The following is a 20,477-nucleotide window of genomic DNA, read 5'->3' on the forward strand; positions in this document are numbered from 1 at the left end:
ACTTAGAAAGCAAAGGCCAAAAAATGACTTGTTTCAAAAATCTTAGCATTGTCTTCTGAGAATGGGAATAATGAAAATCACAGTCCTGTCTGAATTGAAACAAAACACCAATAAAAATTGCCAAAAATGACAAGAAATATATTATTCATCTGGGTATTTTTATGATTCTCCTCATGCAGAGGTCTTAATGGGTTTGTCTCTGAGAACAAAAGCAAAAAGAAACAGATCTGATATGAAAATGACAGTTATCTCCTTAACTTATAACAATCAGTTCTTGAATAGTACCTAGAGGATGATCTGTTTTCTTAATGGCTATCATTAAATCAATGATGTGGGTTTTGCTCTTATATGATGATGCTGTTTACTTTTGTACTTAACTTTTTGCCAAGATACCGTTCTAAAGGAGTTGATAAATGTTATATGATAGTACTGTACTTGGCTCCATATATAAGGTAAATAAGGAGAGAGATTCAGTAGAGGAATTTGCAACCCTCCTGACAAGATAGGTCATTATAGACAGTGCAAGAGGAATATAGTGTTATGGTTATTTGGATTTTTTTCCCTAATACAAAACTGTGATGTTTTTCCAGAATTCCCAGACTCAAAAAACTAATTGACATTATGTGGGACACAGCTAGACTGTGAAAACTGAAAATAAAAGAACTGATTTTTCTTTTTTTCTTCTTGGTTGCTGCTCTTAGGCACTCTGAGCATGTGCCTGAAAGTGGCAAGTGCAAGAAGCCACAAAACAGTTCCCCAAAGTGCAGTTACTGACAGAAGGGTTCCTGAATATCTAGCAGTAATTGGCATTATTAGTTTAGTACTATTTCACTTCATTTATCTCATTGAAAAATCAAGCTACAGATAAATAGCTGAGTCTTGAGGTACACTAAATGGCATGACATTTTGTCATATTCCATTCTTGTTACTTGTGGTTTTGTGGGGAGAACACTGAATTTATTTTAAAAAAAAAAACACCATCAAAACACACACAAAGAAAACACACAAAAATATCTTAGTTTTTGAAAGCAGTGTGCATATATATGAGATTAAGGGTTGACTTGACTTCTTGACATAGCATTTTATAAACTTCTAGTTTGTTTCTTAGTGAAGGCTCTGCAAAAGTAAGGTTTTTGTATGTTGTACCTGCAGAATCAAATCAGGCATGAGCCTCAGGTCACAGTACAAAGCAATTTTCTAGAAACACACTAGAGCCCCTAGGAGTAAAGATGGCAAAAAGCTTCTGGTAAGATGCACTTCTGGGTTGCATGTCTGTATGCTCCAGAGTATGAGAGCAGGTTTTAGATGCAACTTCTTTACAGGACACTTGCACAGCATTTCCTGCACACTTGCTGTAACCTCACAGCAGTGCAGTTCTGGGTCACTTGCTGTCATAGTCTCAGCCAATTCCAGTAAGCTAAGCGTAACACTCCAGTACTCCTAAAGGCCTTTTCCTTCTCCTCATGTGCTTGCTGTTGTGTCTTATTTCTGTCTGAAATGAGATGCATTTCACTGTTTTTTTCTTATGTTTTCGTATAAAGACTATTTCTGAGGTTAAATGCAGTTAAAAATAAAACAAACAGAAGCCTTAAACTCACAGAGATGTTTCAGCTGGCTTTCCCTTGCTTTGAAGACATATGTTTGCATTGTGTAGAAGGTTTGTTGGCAGTTGATTGCTCAGTGAGTGATAGGGACACTTCCATCCCTGCAGGACAGGCCTTCCAAGAGCATCTTCACATGATAGTGGTGAGGCAGGGTCAGACAGCATTCCAGGCAGCACAGCAAGTAAGATGCTGAATTGTCTCACTCAATCAGTCTTGAGGATTAAGAGTCGCAGGAAGTTCCTAAGGGTGAATTTTCACTGGACACATCCTATTCATCCCTTTTCAGTATTCATCTTGGGGAGAAGGGACATCAGTATAAAATGGTAGAATGTATCCCAGCTCCAAGGAGAATGTGTTTGGCATTGGTGTGACCCAGCAGTCTGTTACTAAAGGAAAGAGAAGTGACCTATTTAGGCCAAACCATTTCTAGACAGCTGAGAGCTAAGTTTTATTTTTCTTGTCTGAACTCCAAATACACTCTTTTATTAAGGTTAAACTAGTTTTGTTTAACCTTAATGCTTATTTAGTACAGAGAGACTGCAGAGTGACTGGCAGGCTGCAGATGTTCCATTCCCCAGGGAGTGGTGACAATCTGCAGCTGGACAGCCCATCCCCTCTCTATACACCCTCTAGCCATCAAAAGTTCAGAAGTTACCTCCGAGATACCAAGGTCAGCTTTGAAACTAGCTGACACAGACTTTGATTTTGGGAGAGCTGGATCTGGGGGGAACTTGTTAACCTGAGTATTCTTATGTGGTGTGTGAGTCTGGGGCCACCTCAGAACAGCAGCAGCAGAACCCACAGCCAGCCAGACAAACAACTTCGATAGGTCAGCTGCTCCCTATCAGCCTAGGAAGGGCTGCATACCCTCATAAAAAAGGGGAAGGATAATCTGGTAAGACACTCTTGAAAATCTTCTAAGCTTTAGATATGCATCTTTAATCTACCAATTTACAGTAGTCTTAGAAACCATACTTCTGTTTTTGTGTCCTTGCCAAAGCATGAATAATCTCAAGATCTAAACTTCTTATAGCTCCCTAAATGAAACTTTGTACTTCTGCTACCTAATAACTGCAGAACAGAATGTTAAATTTGGATAAGCCGTGCTGACATTAAAAACAAAACAACTTGTGGTTTAGAAGTGGGAGTGAGCTGTAGATATCTTAAATGTAGAAATTACCAGAAGAAGGACTCTTTGGGGGCAGTAAGAGTCCTAAGTGATGAACCAAACAGTTCAGGAAACAAATAAAACTACTGAAGTTCTTACAGCTTGGTGAGTTCAGGTCAGTCAATTGTGATAACAGCTCAGGTGAAACAAAGGAATCTCACAGCCTCTTGCAGCTCTGAGAGAAAAGATGGTGTTTTTGGTGGGAAGTACAGTGGGCTAGGAATAAATGACCTGATTTATAATTGCTCACAAGCCAGCATGATCACTTGCAAGTCATTTGCCCATTAATGCTGAAGATGTGGCCATTAAGAATACAGCATTTAGGCAGGGTCTAGAAATAGAAAAACAGAATTTTGAGGACAGATAAGGTTTGAAGAAAAGACAATAAATTTAATGTACAAATAGGGTAAAATGTTTGGACTTAGCCAACCTTACAATCCTAAAGACTACAAAAGGAAAGCTTCTGTATATTGGTCTAAACTTATCTCCTGATGTGGCCAATTGTCAGCCCTCCATTCTAATAACTTGTTTTTGTTATTATTATAAAAGTATTAGGTGTAGTGACATTCCTAAAGGGTTGATCCTTTTTGACACATACAGCAAGAATTTAGATTGTACAAAGAATACAGTGTATTCTCCTCCCTAGAACTGTGTAACAATTCTAATAATAGAATGATTTTTTTAAAATCAGACAGATTAAGGTTCAATCAATAGGAAGGCTTTCAAATGTTGGCTATATTTTTTTTACTTGCATGCTACAATGGTATGTTCTTCTATTTAATTTAAATTCTTTCATCACTGTAATTAGTGGTTTGATTCCTGTGCCATATTGTTGTCATGATAAAGATTTTTGCTGTTTGAGAAATAACAAATGTATAATCAAGGGATAGAAAAGATTAATAGACACATATGAAATTTGTTATGAAAAGTGGCTGTGGACAGCAAGGAATGAGAGGAATCCACAGGGAAATGTTCATAGTGGCCAGTGTGGGGCTGCTTTGTCATTGCTGAAACAGCTGGTGACTTCGTTAAGGCACCATATTAGGTGGAGTTAAAACTAATACAAATCAGCTCAGAGCCCCAAAGAATTACCTGTTTTTTCTAGTAAGTGTTCCAGGGAAAGAATCATCTGATCATTCTCCAAGATACTAATTTGATGTCCAGGGCACTGCAATAACTGGCATTTCAAGTGCTCCTGCCTGGATGGATTTTCTGTGGGAAGAATTTAAGATCTAGGTTTGCCAGTTCTTTGGAGTCATATGTTTGTGCTGAACTTGACTCAAAAAGTTGCCCTATTGGGCTGAAACAGAACTGTTCCAACTTAAAGCAGCAAAGTGGAGGTGTTTTTGTTTGCAGGATTAGGCTTTTCACACTGTAGCTGGTTGGTCTCATTTTAGCTTCCCCAGGGCTTTTCTTTAAATGTAGCAATAAGGAAAAATTGCATTTCTGGTAACTTAGAGTACACAGATGTTAAATGCCAACTTCTATGGATATGCTTGATATGAAGGAGTGTGCTTCCTTGCTGTAGGTGGTGTTTGCTTTGAGTATATCTCATACACTCTTTCTGGGTGAAAGGAACTCGGTATCTATCAGTATTTTCATGTTAAACATCTGTTGTGTTTTCCCGTAGGAGCATTTCACTAGATCTGTTTACTTGCACTGATACATGGTCAAACGTACTGCTGTGTTTCCCCAGTGGAACACTCCAGTTATGCAAACCAAACCATGGATCTGTCCCCCTGTTCCCCAGCTGCACTGCGGTTTGCACTCCTCAGTACCCAAGTGAGCTCTGTGCCATATTCTGTTATGAAATTGCTCATGTAATTGGTCATACTAGCTCACAAATACAAATAATTTCAGTCTGCAATTGTGTACTGATTTATAGAGGAGCAGGGGCTCAGGTTTGTGTGGGCTCTTTAGTTTGGAGGAGTTGCACTTTAGAAGTACTTGTGTGAGAGCTGGGGTGAAGAAAGGGCTTGCAGCAAGTTGGGTGATGGGATTCCACTAAGGCAGAGGCATACCTGGGGCCTGAGCAGGGCTTGTGTACTCTGGCCATATGGGAGAGCTTTTAAGTCCATTATTACTTGTTTGCTGTGGCTGTGCAACTTCCTCTTCCCCTTTGTACACAGTTTTTCTGACATGCTGTCACTGCCTCCATCTCTCCTGACAGAGAAAGCGGAGAACACGATACAATTTCCTACCTTCTGTTGTTGAGTTGGTTGTTTAAAGAGAGAGAATTTCCCTTGGACGATGCCAGAAAAGACTCTGTATCTGCCAAGGTTCTTTGTATAGGAACAACTGTTAATATAAACAGGCTTCCTCACAAATACCCAGGCAGTACAAATGACCACAGTGGGACAAAACCACTTCGGAAGTGAGGGAGTTCTGCCCCTCTTACCCCACCCCTTATTCCGAGGGTCTTGACAAATTCACTGAAGGGGATGGTCATTTGTCATCCAGGGAGGCTTCTTATGGTGAGGCATCTTCTTGCATTTCAGCTTTCAAGTAATTTCTCTCCCTTTCAATAGTTTTTCTGAGCGCAAGCCAGTTCTCTGCCTTTGTTGGAAGAGGAGCCCATGCCACCTTTTTGTTATACCTTGGCCTGAAGTAAGGAAGTAAGCAGTGGGAATTAAACACTGTTCTTCATTTGTTTATTTTATTAGCTCACAAAGTGTAATCTTCTCTGCCAGTATTGCTTTATTCTTTCTCCATGCTTCTGTTGAGCATTTTATAAAGTGCAAGTAGGTAAGGACACTCAGTTTCTTCTGGAGAAACTTAGCAGCTTCAAGCCAAGGCCCCAAATAAGGATGGAGCTGTGGTGCTTGGGCATCTCTAGGTAATTTAACCTTATAACTGCTGCTAAGCCTTCAGTAGTGGAGTATTCCTTGGTTCTCCAGCATTAGTTGCATGACCCAGAGGTGTGGTGGTATTTGCAAACTGGAGAGGAAAGAAAGCCTTTAAGGCTCCAGAATTAGAGATGTGCAGAAGTGCTACCTTGCGTCATGTTGCCATGTTCCCCTTACGGCACTGTCCTCAGTGTTTTCTGCATTTAGCTGCTAGATTTGATAACAGGAACAGCTTGTGTGCAATTTTGCAGTGTTCAGTTTTACATTTAACAGAAGTGTAAAGTTCAGTGTCACGGAATTTCCCTGCTTGGTTGTTAAGATAACTTGGTACAGTTCAAAACTGCGCAGCCTGAATTGTAGGCAGAAGCCTTCCTCCCCCAGGTGAGTATGTTTAGGGGTTCAGAGCTGTCCTGGCCCTTCTCCCATGAAATCTGCAACAAAAGGTCTCCTCTTGGGGTCTACCATATTTTATTTTAATTCAAATTATTTGAAGTAACACTATCTAACAGAATGTAGCTTTATAGATCTTATAATGTTGTGAAAGAAAAAAGCAGTAAAAATCCCATGGGCCAGCTCAGGGACTTGTTTCTTTTGAAATAACTGATGACATAAAATCCCAGACCAAAAGAGGTGGGAGATGCAAGGCATCTGGCAGACTTTACAGTCCTGGGGGGTCGGCAGGCGCAGCACAGCCTGCTGCAAACAAAGGCCGAGTGTTTTGCTGATACGATTGCAAAACATATGTTTGCCCAGGACTGTTATGATCTTGGGAATAGGCAGGAGGCCAGATTTCTGCAGCAGCAGCGCACTTAGTCACACAAATATCTGCAAAATGTGAACCTCCTGCGATTTCTCGGTTTAAAAGCCGTAATTATTTTGTTGCTTAAAGAGAAGGTAGAAACTCTTGCATAAGGAACAGGACAGGGGGGCGGAAAGCATCGTCCGAGGAGCGTCTTTGTGCCGGGGAGGAAAGCGGAACGGAGCCGAGGGGCCCGGGGCTCGAGACTGTCCTGCCGGGCCGGGGTGGACTGGACGGGGACTGCCGCCTCTTGTGCCCCCGCCCGGGGCATTTGGTGCCACTCCCGGGCACAGAGAGCAGCCCCGGGGTCCCGGCGGGGCAGGGCCCCGGCCGCCGCTCCGCCCCTGCGCCGGGCGGGCGGGACGGGGCTGGCACCGCCCCGGCGGCGCTGGGGCAGAACCCAGCGGGGCTGCGAGAGAGGCGAGCCCGGCCCCAGCACCGGCCGGATGGTGGCGAGGCAGGGCCGGCAGCACCAGGTACTCGCGGGTGGCCAGGCTGCCCCCAGGGGCGGGGGTCTCTCTGCCCGGGCGCATTCCCCAGAGAAATCCCTGCTGGAAGGGGGGCGGGAGCCCGGGCAGTCCCCTGCGGATCATCCGCGGGGCTGAGGAGGCAGCAGCGACGTTTCCCTGCGGGCTCCTCGCTCGGAGGGCGTCGTTCGGGGGTTCACAGGTCCTGTTCAGCAGCTGCTGCCCGCGGTGACAGCGCAGATGCTGTCGCCATCCTCCGCGACGCCCCTGCTCCCAGGAGAGCTGTGTTCCGCTGGGGTGTGTGGTAACCGGGTACCTCTGCAGAGTTCTCGGGCTCGTCCAGGTGGTTTTTGTCTGGGAATTGCCCGGCGTTCACGTCGTTCTTGCATAGATTTGGATTATCCTTTTGAAACAGTAAAGCTGGTCTTGTGTTTCTCATGGAGAAGAGCGGGCTGTAATTATAAACAAATGCAAGTCAAGAGCATTATTTTGGGCAGTAATAAACCTGCTGATTTGGCTCTCTCTTGTAAAATTTCTTAGTGTCACCACGTTAAGATTCTTCTTTTAAAGGAAAATTTTAAATCGTCAGAACTGGGGTAGGTTGTGGCAGAGCCTGTTCTGTGTTTTTCTGATTTAGAGTAACCCAGTACTTCATGGATACATATGGATACATATGTATGAATATATGCTTTGCTTTGACATAATCCAGCAGTACAGTCTATGTAATGCAAACAGTTACTGTCACATTTAGACTGTTTCCTGCTGTGTCACCAATTTATTGGTATTTAAATAGTATTTACAGCAGGGAAATTGCAGGCATTCATTCGAAATCCATTGCCCTTTAATGCTTTCTGTTTCACTACAGAAGTGCCATATTAAAAAAGCTAGGCACTAATCATTGAAACTCAGCCTCAGTTTCAGTGAGCTCATATCAAAAGTAAATTGGGTTGTGGACTCTAGGCAGTTGTGTCACAAAACCGCTTCAGGAAGAGCTGTTAATGCTGAGTAAGAGTAGGTAACACATCGGCAGGCACCTTGAGACTACTGCAGCTGGACCTGCTTGTACCACTCAGTCCTAGAAAATGACCAGAGATGAGGTGCTAGAGATGGAGACAGAGGAGTCTGAGCTTTGCTTTCATTCCTGCCATTGTGAACAAGGTGTGTGATCTTGGACACACTCCCTTGCCTTGGTTTCTGTCTTGAATCAAATCACATAAACTAGATGGGGTTGTTTTTAAAATCGGGTATTTCAAAGCACTTTGAGACGTTCAGAGAAATTATAATGAAATTAAATTCATGTAAGAATAACATCCTCTATATGAAAGAGGAACAGTTCAGCATTTGCCATGCTCTAATTCCAGTGAAGAGTGGTAGGTCTGTGTAACAAAGCACTTTGTAACAGAGGGGGAGTACTTGTTCCCAGTTCTTTAAATCCGTACAAGTGGAGACATGTCTGTTGCTTCAGCTGAATGACAGTCTGAAATACCCAGCAAACAGAACCAGTGCAAAAATTTAAAGTACATGAGCATTTGTAGGATAATTTTTTTCTGTCATTTTAATGTGAATCGTGGTTTGTTTGGGAAAGCCACAACAATTGCAGCTACTTCAGGATTTAGTAAAAAAGTGAAGTAGGAAAAATGTGGGGCCAGCTCTGCATAGCCCCCATTTAGAATATATGTAGCATTTCTCTGTGTGTAGGAAAAGAAATATATTTAATCACCACCATTTGTTATTAAATCCCACCTTCTTGAAAGTTTTCTGACCAGTATGGTAACTACAGTAGCTACTGCATTTAGCAGAACTGAAAATACAGTTTTTAAGCTGAGTATGTATCAGCTTGGGGACAGCTTGTCCTGTGGGGCCAGTTGTGCCAGTCCTTGTTGTTAAGGTCCTAAACAAGGAAACTCTACTTGTAGCCTCAGTGTCACCACCAGTGAGCTTTTGCTGTTGGTGGCCTTTAAAGGGGAAGCAGGAACCAGACAGTTCACTGTGAGCACAGCAGAAGGAGCAGCATGAAGCCTCTTAGACTGGTAAGTGCCAAGTCCCCCTTGGAAACGCTGCACAACCTTCTTGGACACTTATATCCTTAGGGGCATTTCATCCTACAAGCTTATAAAGCCCTAAATGGGTATTTTCAATGCCCATGCTTCAGATGCTCATCATATTATACTGAGTTGACTTTTCAGCGCAGGCATGCTGGAGGAGTTAATTCTGCTGAGAGATTGTGTTGAAGAGTTTTTAACTCACAGCTCATTGTGCCTTTCTTAACCCTAAGCTTGGGTAGGAAAGCACTTACATTATGTAAAACGATGACTGGTTATCTAGAAAAAAATGTTACCTCCAAAAAATTCAATCTCATTTTCCTTCCCTGGTTCATTACATTAGATTGTTTTATATTGTATTATGGGGTGTGATTTTCATATAATTTTGTTTGAATCTAGCAGGACTTGGTGCTTAATCAGGACATAGATGATTCAGATAAAGACGTTAATTCAAATGTAGTTTAGTGAAGTAAATTGGTAATTACAATTTTACTTTGCCTGTGGCTTTTCTATGATAAAATGTTCCCTGTGCCATTTAGAGAAGGCCTAAGTAGGTACATAAATAAGTCTTTCTGGTAGATACAAATCTAGTAGACTTGATAGTGGTACTGACTGTACTTGAGGGGAGCAAAATGACTCACTGTGCAAACACCAGGGAAGCAGTCTGAGTGAGCATTGTGGCTCATAGCTCAACAGTCCTGAATGACTGAAAATTAGCAGTTTGGTGAAGTCCCCAGATTCACTGGACAAAACTACCATGGAGTTTTGGGAGAGGTTATGTGAAAAGGGGCAGAGCTCTAGCTTCAAGGAGCAAGTAGTGAGGGACCAACAAGGATCTGAAAAAGCATTTTAGGCATACAGTGGAGGAAGAACTGTAGCTTAAGTTAAGATAGCTGTTCCTGTTCCAGAGGCTCTGTGACCTGGCTTGTAGCTTTGTTTTCAGTGTTTCTAGGTGAAATTGAATTTCTGATACTGTGTGTCTGCTTAGACTGTGACTTTTTTTTTTTTTTTTTAAGAAATTCAGAACCAAAGCAGATAATGTTTTCTTGCTAGCAGAGGTAATGTGTGTTGTACTGTTAGTGTTTACAAACCTCTTCTACACTATTGCAGTTCAATTTTTGATCTCAGGCTTTTACATAAATTTGACAGGAATGATGTTCCTGTCAAGAGGCTTTAAAAAGCTACCTAAAAATTGGGCTGGATCAACAGCTGTAAGATACAGAAAAGCTCTACATTGTGTGAATTTACACATTTGAGGCTTTAGAGTAGTCTTCCCTGAGCATATATGTGCAGGCAGTACAGACTTTTTGGTCTAGTCGTCCTTGTGGAGTTGGATGTGCTAATTGAGCCAGACTGGTGAGAGTAAGTGGTGACTGGGAAGTATATAATTAAGCTTGCAGAGTTGTCTCATTAACTTTTCTGTCTCAGTTCTGCAGTGCTGTTTCTTGGTGTAAATTTGCATAAAGCATTTCCTGGCTGAGAAGTCTCTGAACAGGCACACAGTCTGATAGTTAGGGCATTAGCCTGTGACTTCAGAGCTCTCAGCTCAAGCCACCAGTCTTCTGTAGCAGCTTCTCTAAGATGTGTAGCTTTTCCATTTCTGAGGGATTTTTTTTCTAGATTGGAGATAATATACTTATCCTACCTCACAGGAATCTTGCATTATCTAAATGCATGACATGTGATGCTGGGCTGATATGGCAATGGTGAGAGATGTGTAGATTGGGAAATGATCGGTACCTGGTGATTGGTGAGCTAAGTTCCCATGGAAATAATAATAATGGCTGTACAGAAATACAAGTTACATACATAAGGGGAAAGAGGAGGTTTTTCTGTGTTTTTCGAGGTTGTCTCTGTCAATGCAGCAATACAGCACTGACATGGCTAAAGTCTTGCTTTTCTGTCAAGGTATGTCTGGAATGTGAGCAGTGGAGTGGATTGCCATCCAGCAAGGCCCACCTCCTTCCATTAGCTTGAGCTTCTGGGTGTTCCACCTTTGGTGCTCAGCTTTGCAGCCACCTGAGTTTTATGTTCTGGCTTTGAAGATGGAGTGCGTCTGATGCATCACCTTCATCATTATTGTTATTGTTATTTGTTTGCACCTAAAGCCTCAGTTGTGGCTGGCTTTCTGCTGAGCTTTGAGCTGTATTCAGCTGCAGAGTTTCTCGACTGAATGAAAGTGGTGTGGTGAGGTTGGCAAACAGGAGGAAAGGAGCCAGGAGAAGTTTGATGCAGTGAATGTGTCACTAAGTAGGTCACTTTGGTGTGCAATTCTGTGGTCTGGAATTGCATGAAAGTTGCTTATACTTTTGGAATCACCAAAAGGAATACAGGCTTTTTTCCAGATGCTGCTTGTCCTAGACACAACTGCTTCACCAAGTGCTTGTTGGCGCTTCAGGTGAGATGGTGCTTTAAGAGAAAGGTGCAGGAGAGAGATGTAGGGGTGTGTCTGGTCAGGATGCAGGTCTTGCCTTTGAGAGGAGAGTGTTGCTCCCTGACTTTCGTGTATTTGGCAGATGGAGGTGTAGCGAAGGGTATCGTGAAGCATAGACATGTTCAGCACAAAGGAGAGATTCACTAGGACTGTTTGGAGAATTTTTGCTGTGTTATCAAGTAGTTGAAATTCTGGGATGCTGGAAGCACACAGCTATTTCTGAAGTACTAGGAGAATTTGATTAAATGCTGCTTCTGAAAGAGAGAGAAAAATAGTTCTTGAAAGGTCTGCCATAGCTTGTAACTCAAGAACAAGTTTTCAAAAGGCTTTTAATGGGTCAGATTTTACACAGCTCTCGTGACTGTGTTAAGCATGCACCTCATAGTAAGTCACTTCTGTTCTCAGCACCCTCTGGAAGAAACTCCTGTTTTGCAGATGGGAAACAGGCTCATCTTCATAGAGCCTTTGTTACGTTTCTGTCACAACAGAGCCTTGACCCCAAGCTTCTCAAGTACTAGGCTGGTGCCATGATATCAGGGGGATGATGCCTCTCCTGATGGAAAACAAAGCAACTCATTTAATCGTTAAAAAAATTCTTAAGTCACTCTGCAGCCAGGGTTTGGATGGTTGAGTAATATAACCTGTTACATGCTGTGTAATTGTAAGTTTGACCTCTGTATGCTTTAATAAACAGAAGTGTATTGATTGTGACGTATTTTAGATTGTGAAGCAAAATACACTAGCAGTCTGCTGATTTCGGGTTCTTACATCTGAGTTTGGGGGTTTTTTTGCTTCCTCTAACTGTTCTGGGAAAAGGAAAAACTGAAAAACAGTTGTTCAAGAATTAAACTTCAAGGTGTTTGTCTTGGAGGGCTTGGTCTGGCAAACTGCAGACATCTGCTAAATTAAATCCTGTTTACAATTTAAGTGATCTCTCTTTTTGCTTGCTGTTGTTTGGCTCTGTTTATCGAGTGTAGTTATAGCCAAAATAAGAAGTTTTGCTGAAGTTTTAAAGAGAAGTGTTGATAAATTCCATCCTGCAAGTGGCATTGCTTAGCTGACAGGCAAAATTTGCTTCTGTGTGTTGGGACCCATTGCAGGAAAAAGCGACACTGAGGGGAAAAAGTGAAAAGACTGTTTGTTAGAGATGCCCTTTGATCTTATTTTATCCAAGTAAGACTTGAGAAATGAAGGCATCTGACTTTGGGATTTAAGGAGACTGGCAGAGTCTTAAGAGTTTGGCAGTTGCCACTTAGGCCTGCACTCATTGTTTCCAGCTCTCTGAAGTTGTTTTTTAATCTTTGGGGAAAGTTCAGGAAACAGTAACTGATTAATAAAATTGCTTCTCGTTCAGTGAAACTCGTGCAAATAGAAACCTCAGCTAAAGAGAAAAAAAGTGCAGTAGTGAGCGCAACCAGTATTGCACATTTTAACGGCCTTTACCTGTGTGGGGAAAATGTGGCAAAGTTAACAACTGCATTTGGCAGGCAGCTCTTGGGGCATCATCTGCTCTGAGGCCTGGACCAGCTGAAAGTGCCCCTCTGCTCTGTACGGCCTGAACTGGCTCAGTCCTTGGTATTTATTCATCTAAACCTGCTTGAGAAGTTGGTATCGTCACAAAATGGTTGGATTTGGCTGTGGAATAGAGGCAATGCATATGTTCTAAAAGATGACTGGGAAAGAGGGCACAGATAAGGAGCCCAAACCATTAGTTTCTATAATGCCTGGTGTTTAGCACTCAGCTCCATCCTCAGCTTTAATCCCAGGTCTCCCTCCATCTGGAAGAGTGCTATGCCTTCAGCTGGCAGGGCTCCCATCTTTCCTGGGGGAGCCAAGCTGCTCAGTGGGGAGTAATCCCCTCAGGAGAGCTGGTTTGCAGTGAGTGCCACGCACACGGCAGACGAGCCTCTGCAGCGATGGCCACGGGGGGCATGTGTGAAAGTGTGAGGTGAGGCCCTGTCCTGCCCTGGTACCTGCCCCCTGGAACCTGCTGTGCCTTCTCAGCGGGCAGCTCTGTGCTACAGAGACTGCCCTGGAACACACGGCTCCCTCCCTTCCAAAGGGAACAGTGTTAACGGACAGGACACAAATGCACCCAAGTCTTCCATGTGTTTGCTCCTTGGCTGCAGGAAAGGCCCAGGGTGCCATAGGCCTGTCAGAAAGCTCCATCTGGCTGAAGGAGAGGACAAGTAGTGAACTGCCAGGGTTATCCAGCCTCCACCTTCCCTGCAAGGCAACACATCCACACAAGTGGGTGCAAGGATGTGGCTGCTGATGTTCTGATGGAGCAAATTCCCCTCCCTCCCTCCTTCCCTGCAAATGTGAATAGCTTTTTATCCTATCTTGAAAAGAAAGCAGATGCAAATGTAGATCAGGTACTTTCAGCAGTTTAAGTGCTCTTTGAGGTTGGGAAGAAGAAATCTGATTAGGGTTACAGCTGTTTCATTTCCTGACAGATGCACAGGGTGTTGTGTGCTGGCGAGCTGCGGATGTACACACACAGCAGCCTCGTTTTGTATCAGTGGCATAACCACACAGCAGCCGGCATGTTCGGAACTCCTTGTCCTGGACACCCTGCCAAAATATGCTTTATGCAGAATTTTCCGTGAACCAGCCTGTAGTGTGTTTGTGTGTGTGTGTGCATGCATATAAATTTGTGTGTGTTTTCTTTGGTTGACAGGGCCTTTGTTGCTGAACTTTTTGTTGCTGGAGCGGGGCAGTGTGCTGTAAACAAGCACAGCTAATTATAAAGCACTTGTATAAAAAAAAATTTGCATTTGTACAAACAGTACTAGTAAAAGTGCCCGTGCAAGAGTACCACAAGTACCCAAATAAGCCCAGCTCTGAATGGAGAACTCTTTTCTTTCTTGCAACCACAGCTGAAAAGCTGTTTATAACTAAATGCTGAGGTGGTGTAATTTTCTTTTCTAGGAACTTGGAATAAGAATTCCTAGACCACTGGGACACGGACCAAGCAGATTCATCCCTGAGAAGGAGGTGTGGTAGTGTTTTCAAGTACATAGTGAACTTTATGCTTTTAAGGAACATCATTTTATAGTAGTTGCTCACAGTGGTTTCAGGACAGCTGCTGATCTGCAAAACATTTTCAGGAGTGATCACATTCAGTCCTGAGACTTTGGCCACAGTTCTAGTGTACAGAACAGCGAGAGCCTTGGGGAGCTTTGGAATAGTTATGACCCCTCCCATGCTGCTATCTAGTATGAGAGAAACCCAATACTGTTTCCTTGTGAACATCCGGATGTAATTTCCTACTGGTCCACAAGGTACCTGCCCCTCTGCTCTGGGATTGCTTTTTCCTGAGCTGCCTCTACCACTCTGAAGAGTCTGAGAAGGTTCAGAGTGCTTTGGATGAGCATTTCTGCTGCTTATCTCCTGACTGTCTGGTAAGAGAATTTGGAGTAGAGGAAAAGTTAGTAATATGCCTGTGGTTTTCTAGGAATTTTAGTCTTTTTCAATTTCCTTTTTTTTCTCTCTTATAATCTTAGCCAGCTTTTTGCTTCTTTCCCTCTTCTTCCCATAGTAAAAGTGATGATTCAATTAGCTTCTAGTTATAATAAACTAAGATCAGCCTGGGGTATTCAAGAAAGTGAAGGTGAGACTGTTAAAAATGAGAAGTCAGTGTTGTATTAGAGAGAGTCTAAAGCCAAAAATCTCCTTTTGCTGGTACAACCACTTGTGATCTCCTAAATGAGAGGTTTTACAGGGATTTAATGTGCCTCATGTGCACTGATTTAATGCCATTAATAGATTTATAGTATAATTCCTTTCACTTGGGGCCTCTGGGTGCTGTGGCAATGTATTTATTTGCTATTTTATTGGTGGAACTTGGACAATATTGCTCATTGCTCCTTCTCTCCAATCAGACAATTCAGGTGGGAAGGGAGGACGCCACGATGCACACACTGTTTGCGGAGTCTTTTGCCACGCTGGGCCGACTGGACAACGTCACCTTGGTGATGGTTTTCCACCCGCAGTATCTCGAAAGCTTTCTCAAAACTCAGCACTATCTGCTGCAGATGGATGGCCCGCTCCCGCTCCATTACCGGCACTACATCGGGATCATGGTACGCACCCGGCAGAGCCCCAGCCCTGCCCCAGAGCAGCTGCTGCTGCTTTGCAGTTTCTAGCTGGAAAGGCGTTTCACCAGCAGCTAAGGGAAAAGCAGAGTAGGTTTGTTGGTGTCTGCTTTACAGATGGTTTCAGAAGATCAGCACTTTATATTCACAATTTGCTAGGACTGTGAGAAAAAGGGGAAAAGCGTGCTATAGAAATGAGATAACTTTGTTATTGGCTTCCTTACTATCTCAGAAACTGTTTCTCAAGAAAGCTTGTTTTTGTATCTGTGTCCTGTCACATACACTTCTCCTAACTCAATATTTGGTCCCATTGTGCATTTCTGAATAATGTAAATTCTGAGCAAGTTTTCTGCCAAAAGTGGTTGATTTCTAATTTTTAATCTGCCAGTTGATCTTTGCTTGGTGAAGTTGAATTAAGGTTTTAAGGGCTGTGTCTTAATTTGATGTAGAAAGTGTTGGAGTAAATGATACTGGGTCTTTCTTTGCTGAGAAGCTGCCTGTAGTCTCTCTTGCCATATGCAATCTAAAACCTGCTTTTGATTGTTGCTGGTAAAGTTCAGCTAGAGACAGCTTCTTCCCCCTGGGGAGTAGGATGCAGTATGGATTACTTGCTTCAGGACATGCAATAAATCCATGCCTGTGTTTCTCCCTGGGTATAGGCACGTTGCACCTGTAGCCAGCATAACGACGGTGTCTATGAACAAGGGGTATTTATGTTGCGAGAACAATAATCAAAACAAGCTCATGTGTTCATCTCAGAGATCTTCTTTTACTTGAGTCTTTGATCAGTGCAAGTCTTATTCCTGGATGTTTTGAGGAAATGATGCCTTATGGTATTTGTCGTAAAGTACTAACTTTCTGTAATTGTTTTCTGCATCACACTGTTTTCATTTCTAGGCTGCAGCACGACATCAGTGCTCTTACCTTGTTAACCTCCACGTGAATGACTTCCTTCATGTTGGTGGAGACCCTAAATGGTTGAATGGTCTAGAAAATGCACCTCAAAAATTGCAAAATTTAGGAGAACTGAACAAAATGTTGGCTCACCGACCCTGGCTTATCACCAAGGAACATATCGAGGTAGGTCTCTCACGGAGTAATGTGAATGTCACCTTTTTTCAGGAAAACAATCACAGATTCTTGGATTCAGAGACAGACAGGATGAAAGATATTCTGTGGTAATGGCTTTGATTTCCATGCTACATCACTGCATGATCTAGTATCACTTGTGCCCTGTTGTAAAACTAACAGGATTATAACTGCTCTTAAATGAGTAACAAATTTCATTTACAACACCCTGAAATTTCTCTGTCATGTTGGAATTCTGTTGGTGCAATGACGATGTGCTCAGGTGTGCACCTCCCTCCTCAAGCTGTGTGCTTTCAGTAGCCAGAACCCCTGGGTGTTTCCGAGTTGCTGCCAGAGGTCAGGCAGAACACCAGCCACCACATTTTTGTCTGGCTTGCTGCCAGTTCAAGTGCTGAGTTTTCAGGTGGGCTGGAGAGAGGAGGCTGGCAGAGCTGCCCAGGGGAGTGGTGGTAGTACAGGACAGCCAGGACTGCAGCACCAACAAACCACAAAAGGGCTGCTTCTTCCACCCCTTCTGCTCTCCTCTGTGCCCTGAGCAAGGAGCACGTGGGTGCTGGGACTTCCTCTGTGCTGCCTGGCCTGGTGAGAGGTGGTGGCAGGTCCAGCTGAGGAAGGACGGGGAGGGTGCACGCTCTGCCAGAAGGCCCCAAACCTCCCACACTTTCCTGCCTGAAGGGGAAGTTGGGGTTTGAAGCTTCTTGTCGAATCTAGAGCATTCCACCCACAGGGACAAGATGGAGGGAGCCTGTGCCAGGTTTTTACACAGCAGATCAGCAAGGAGTTGCCTGGGTTTTCTGATGCTATAAAGACCATTTGAACAAACATGCAACAGTTGTGGTTGCATCTTCATCAGAGGTGTGAAATTTCAAAGCAAGTCAGTATGGCCTCAATAGAAACCACATGGTGCAAAAGAGAAGCCCCAACTTATTCAATTGCCCAGGGACAGAGACGGGAAAAAAGTTGTGTCCTTTGTGGCATAACTATGAAGGTCTGTGTGGCCGGTCACTGAGCACGCTAATGACAGCAGAGTCAGGAAGCGTGTTTGGATGTCAGAAAAGTAATTTTACCTGACAAAGAAATGTGTTGATAAATTGCATTAAGGTGGGGTCAAATGAATGACTTCAATGCTTTTGTCTTGCCTTATTTTTAAAGCAACTTCTGAAGACAGAAGAGAACAGCTGGTCCCTGGCAGAGCTGATCCATGCAGTCGTTCTCCTTACACACTACCACTCCCTTGCTTCCTTCACGTTTGGCTGTGGGATCAGCCCAGAGATCGACTGTGAAGGGGGTCACACCTTCAGGCCCCCCTCTGTCAGTAACTATTGCATATGTGATATAACAAATGGTTACCACGGGGTGGATGAAATCCATGCCAGCCCAGCTGGAAGTATTCCAGTAAGTGTCTGTCTGAACAAACAATCTCTTCCAAAAGTAGTTATTTCTTCGTAAACTTAATATGTGGAGGGTGCCTGTCTCTTTTCATTCTTTTGAGAGTGGGATTGGTGAGCCTAATCCAGATGTGGGTATTGAAAAAATGCATTTAGGAGGAGCTGAAATGATACTGGGAAGCTGGGGAAAGCTACCAAAGGGAGAAGCAGACACATCTCTGTTGTCTTTTTTTTCTGCCTGTCATTCCTGAAGGTGAACTGAGACGAGTCCCAGCCTCAGCTAGTTCATGACGCCTGTCCTGAGCGGCAGTGGCCAGGAATGCTTTTTTTAATCCGTGCAGTGGAAAGTTGGCTCTTCCTTTGATTCTAGGCTCTGACTTTTTTGCCTTGAGGTGTTTGTCATGCATCACACAAAGGATCATTTTTAACAGATCATTCACAACTTTGTGACTCTCTTTAAAACACTCTCTCCCGCCTGCAGCAGTTATGTTGATCTGGACTTTTTTTCCCTTGGTGAGAAGAATGATGTGAACTAAGTGTTGGTTTAAGAACAGCCATGAGGGTGTTCTCACTGCAAGATCCTTGCCTGTGATATTTTACTGCAGTGGTGTGGGTGGCATTTAAATTTGTTTGATGGAGCTTGCTGGCTCTCTGAAGGACCAAACTGCAAAAGGCAGGGAGGAAAGGGGCAGAACTGTATAAATTAAAGATAATTTTACTCTACTTTGGTGCTGATGAATGTTTACAAGATCAATTACTGAATTTTTGTGGTGTTAAAACAACTGTTGCGAAAGACGATTATCTTGCACTGGCTTTCTTTTGAGGCTTCATTAAATCTGCATTTATACTTACCCTTCCTTTTTCCTTCAATGTTTCTTCTCTGTGAGCAGAGGAGGAGAAAAATACAGTTGGGTGGTAAATTGTGGTTACTTCCTCTATCAAAATTTCTGTTACAGCTCCTTGTTTTTCAGTTGTTGAACATTTAGACTAAGAGAAACTAATTTTAGCATGAGAACAACTAGTTCCAAAATGCTGTAATCTTTTAAATCATGCTAAAAATACCAGGGGTCTAATTGAGAAAAGATGATGACTAAATGTAAACCATTGTCAGTACAGGTTTCTTTCAAAAACTGTGTTCCTTGAAAAATCTTTATTTAAAGATGTAAAGGACTTCAGTTGTGTTTAAACTTTCTGGCTTGGCAATTTCTGCCATCATTGTCAGTTCCTGTTGCATGAAAATGAAATGTCTTTCACTTCTTTTTAGTCCACAGAGTCTGTCTGTGAAGTTGAAGCTCTTATGGAGAAGATGAAGCAGCTGCAGGAGTGCAGAGATGAAGAGGAAGCCAGCCAAGAAGAGATGGCCACACGTTTTGAAAGAGAGAAGAGAGAAAGCATGTTTGTGTGCTCTTCAGGTAGTGCAGATGTAGTCTGTATATGTATTTATTAAGACTTTTCCAAATTATTTGAAGAAATACTCCTGCAAAAGGGGAAAGAAGTGCTATTAGATGTCACACAAACATTAACATTTCTTTGAAGGAATCAGGATTAGGGATGCCTTGTTTTCTTCCAGGAACACTTAGAAGCAAAGTAGTGCCAAGATTTGTGTCTGCTTGCAGACACACCATAACACTCTGACCAAAACTGTGTTTAACAGAAATCTCCAGAAGAGATGGAATCTCTTGAGAGTTTTAGAAGTTTCACAGGAGATTTAAGCATCTTGCAAGATGCTCTAAAAACAAGACACTTGACATGCTTTGCTATTTAAGTATATGAAACATTACTTTTCAGATGACTCAGAGACAATACTTAATCTGTTATAAGTTTAGGGTTGTAATGGGCTCTTCAATACAATTTCCTCTAAGGCACTCTCTGCATGGGAGTCTCAGAAGTCTCTCTTTTAATAAGCTCTCTGTTCCAAGCCAGGTTTTTCCCTTGACATCTTTATAGATCTCTTGAGTTAGGGGGAAAACATCCCCTAGATTCAGGGGACAGGGTGGAGACTGCAGTATAACAGAAGGGAGAAAAAAATGTTTGTAAGAAAAAACCTGAGTGTTTTTCATGGAGTTGCCTGAACACCATAGCTGCGGTCACAGAACTGTACCAGAGAATCTCAATACGGGTAATCCAGTGAAAATGTGTTTGATTAAAAGCATAGAGACTCATTCTTCTGCAGGAGTTCTGCTCATACACTTCCAATTTGTTCTTTCCAAATTGTGTGAAATTCTGTTTGACATTAACAGAAGATGAAGAATCTGCAGCAACAAGAGATGTGTCTCGGCACTTTGAGGATACCAGCTATGGTTACAAAGACTTCTCCAGACACGGAATGCACGTGCCCACCTTTCGTGTTCAGGTAAAAGGCTGCCTGCTGCCATAGGGAGGCTCAGGGAGCAACCTGTGCCAGATACCAAACCTGGAAATGGCTGTGCTCTCACTTCCCCATGGGTGAGGCTTAAATTAAGCCAGCAAATGAACAACCCCTACCCCCAGTGGATTATCTACCCTGGGATCTTTAACTATACTAAAGCTCTGGGTCTTCACAA

General features: G+C 43.0%; 2 protein-coding genes across 5 annotated transcripts in view; one reads left to right on the forward strand and one right to left on the reverse strand.

Annotated features, from left to right (window-relative positions):
• Nucleotides 1-20,477, forward strand: part of SESN1 (sestrin 1) — a 77,925-nt gene that overhangs the window by 54,140 nt on the left and 3,308 nt on the right. The window contains exons 1-7 of one of the 4 annotated variants that reach the window (XM_059842323.1): nt 6,762-6,893; nt 14,292-14,357; nt 15,245-15,445; nt 16,355-16,537; nt 17,699-17,941; nt 19,199-19,346; nt 20,175-20,287. In XM_059842323.1, the coding sequence (XP_059698306.1) occupies nt 6,864-6,893; nt 14,292-14,357; nt 15,245-15,445; nt 16,355-16,537; nt 17,699-17,941; nt 19,199-19,346; nt 20,175-20,287 (984 nt within the window). In that variant the 5' untranslated portion in view covers nt 6,762-6,863. Of the gene's footprint in view, nt 1-6,761; nt 6,894-8,776; nt 8,915-14,291; nt 14,358-14,450; nt 14,765-15,244; nt 15,446-16,354; nt 16,538-17,698; nt 17,942-19,198; nt 19,347-20,174; nt 20,288-20,477 lie in introns of those variants that run through there. The other 3 variants (XM_059842324.1, XM_059842322.1, XM_059842325.1) reach the window with 3 other exon arrangements.
• Nucleotides 18,632-20,477, reverse strand: part of ARMC2 (armadillo repeat containing 2) — a 69,946-nt gene continuing 68,100 nt past the window's right edge. The window contains exon 20 of the mRNA XM_059842317.1: nt 18,632-19,411. The gene's annotated coding sequence lies outside the window, so the exon portion shown is untranslated. The remainder of the gene's footprint in view (nt 19,412-20,477) is intronic.

The sequence above is a fragment of the Haemorhous mexicanus genome, chromosome 3 (assembly GCF_027477595.1).
Source record: "Haemorhous mexicanus isolate bHaeMex1 chromosome 3, bHaeMex1.pri, whole genome shotgun sequence".
NCBI classification, from domain to species: domain Eukaryota; kingdom Metazoa; phylum Chordata; class Aves; order Passeriformes; family Fringillidae; genus Haemorhous; species Haemorhous mexicanus.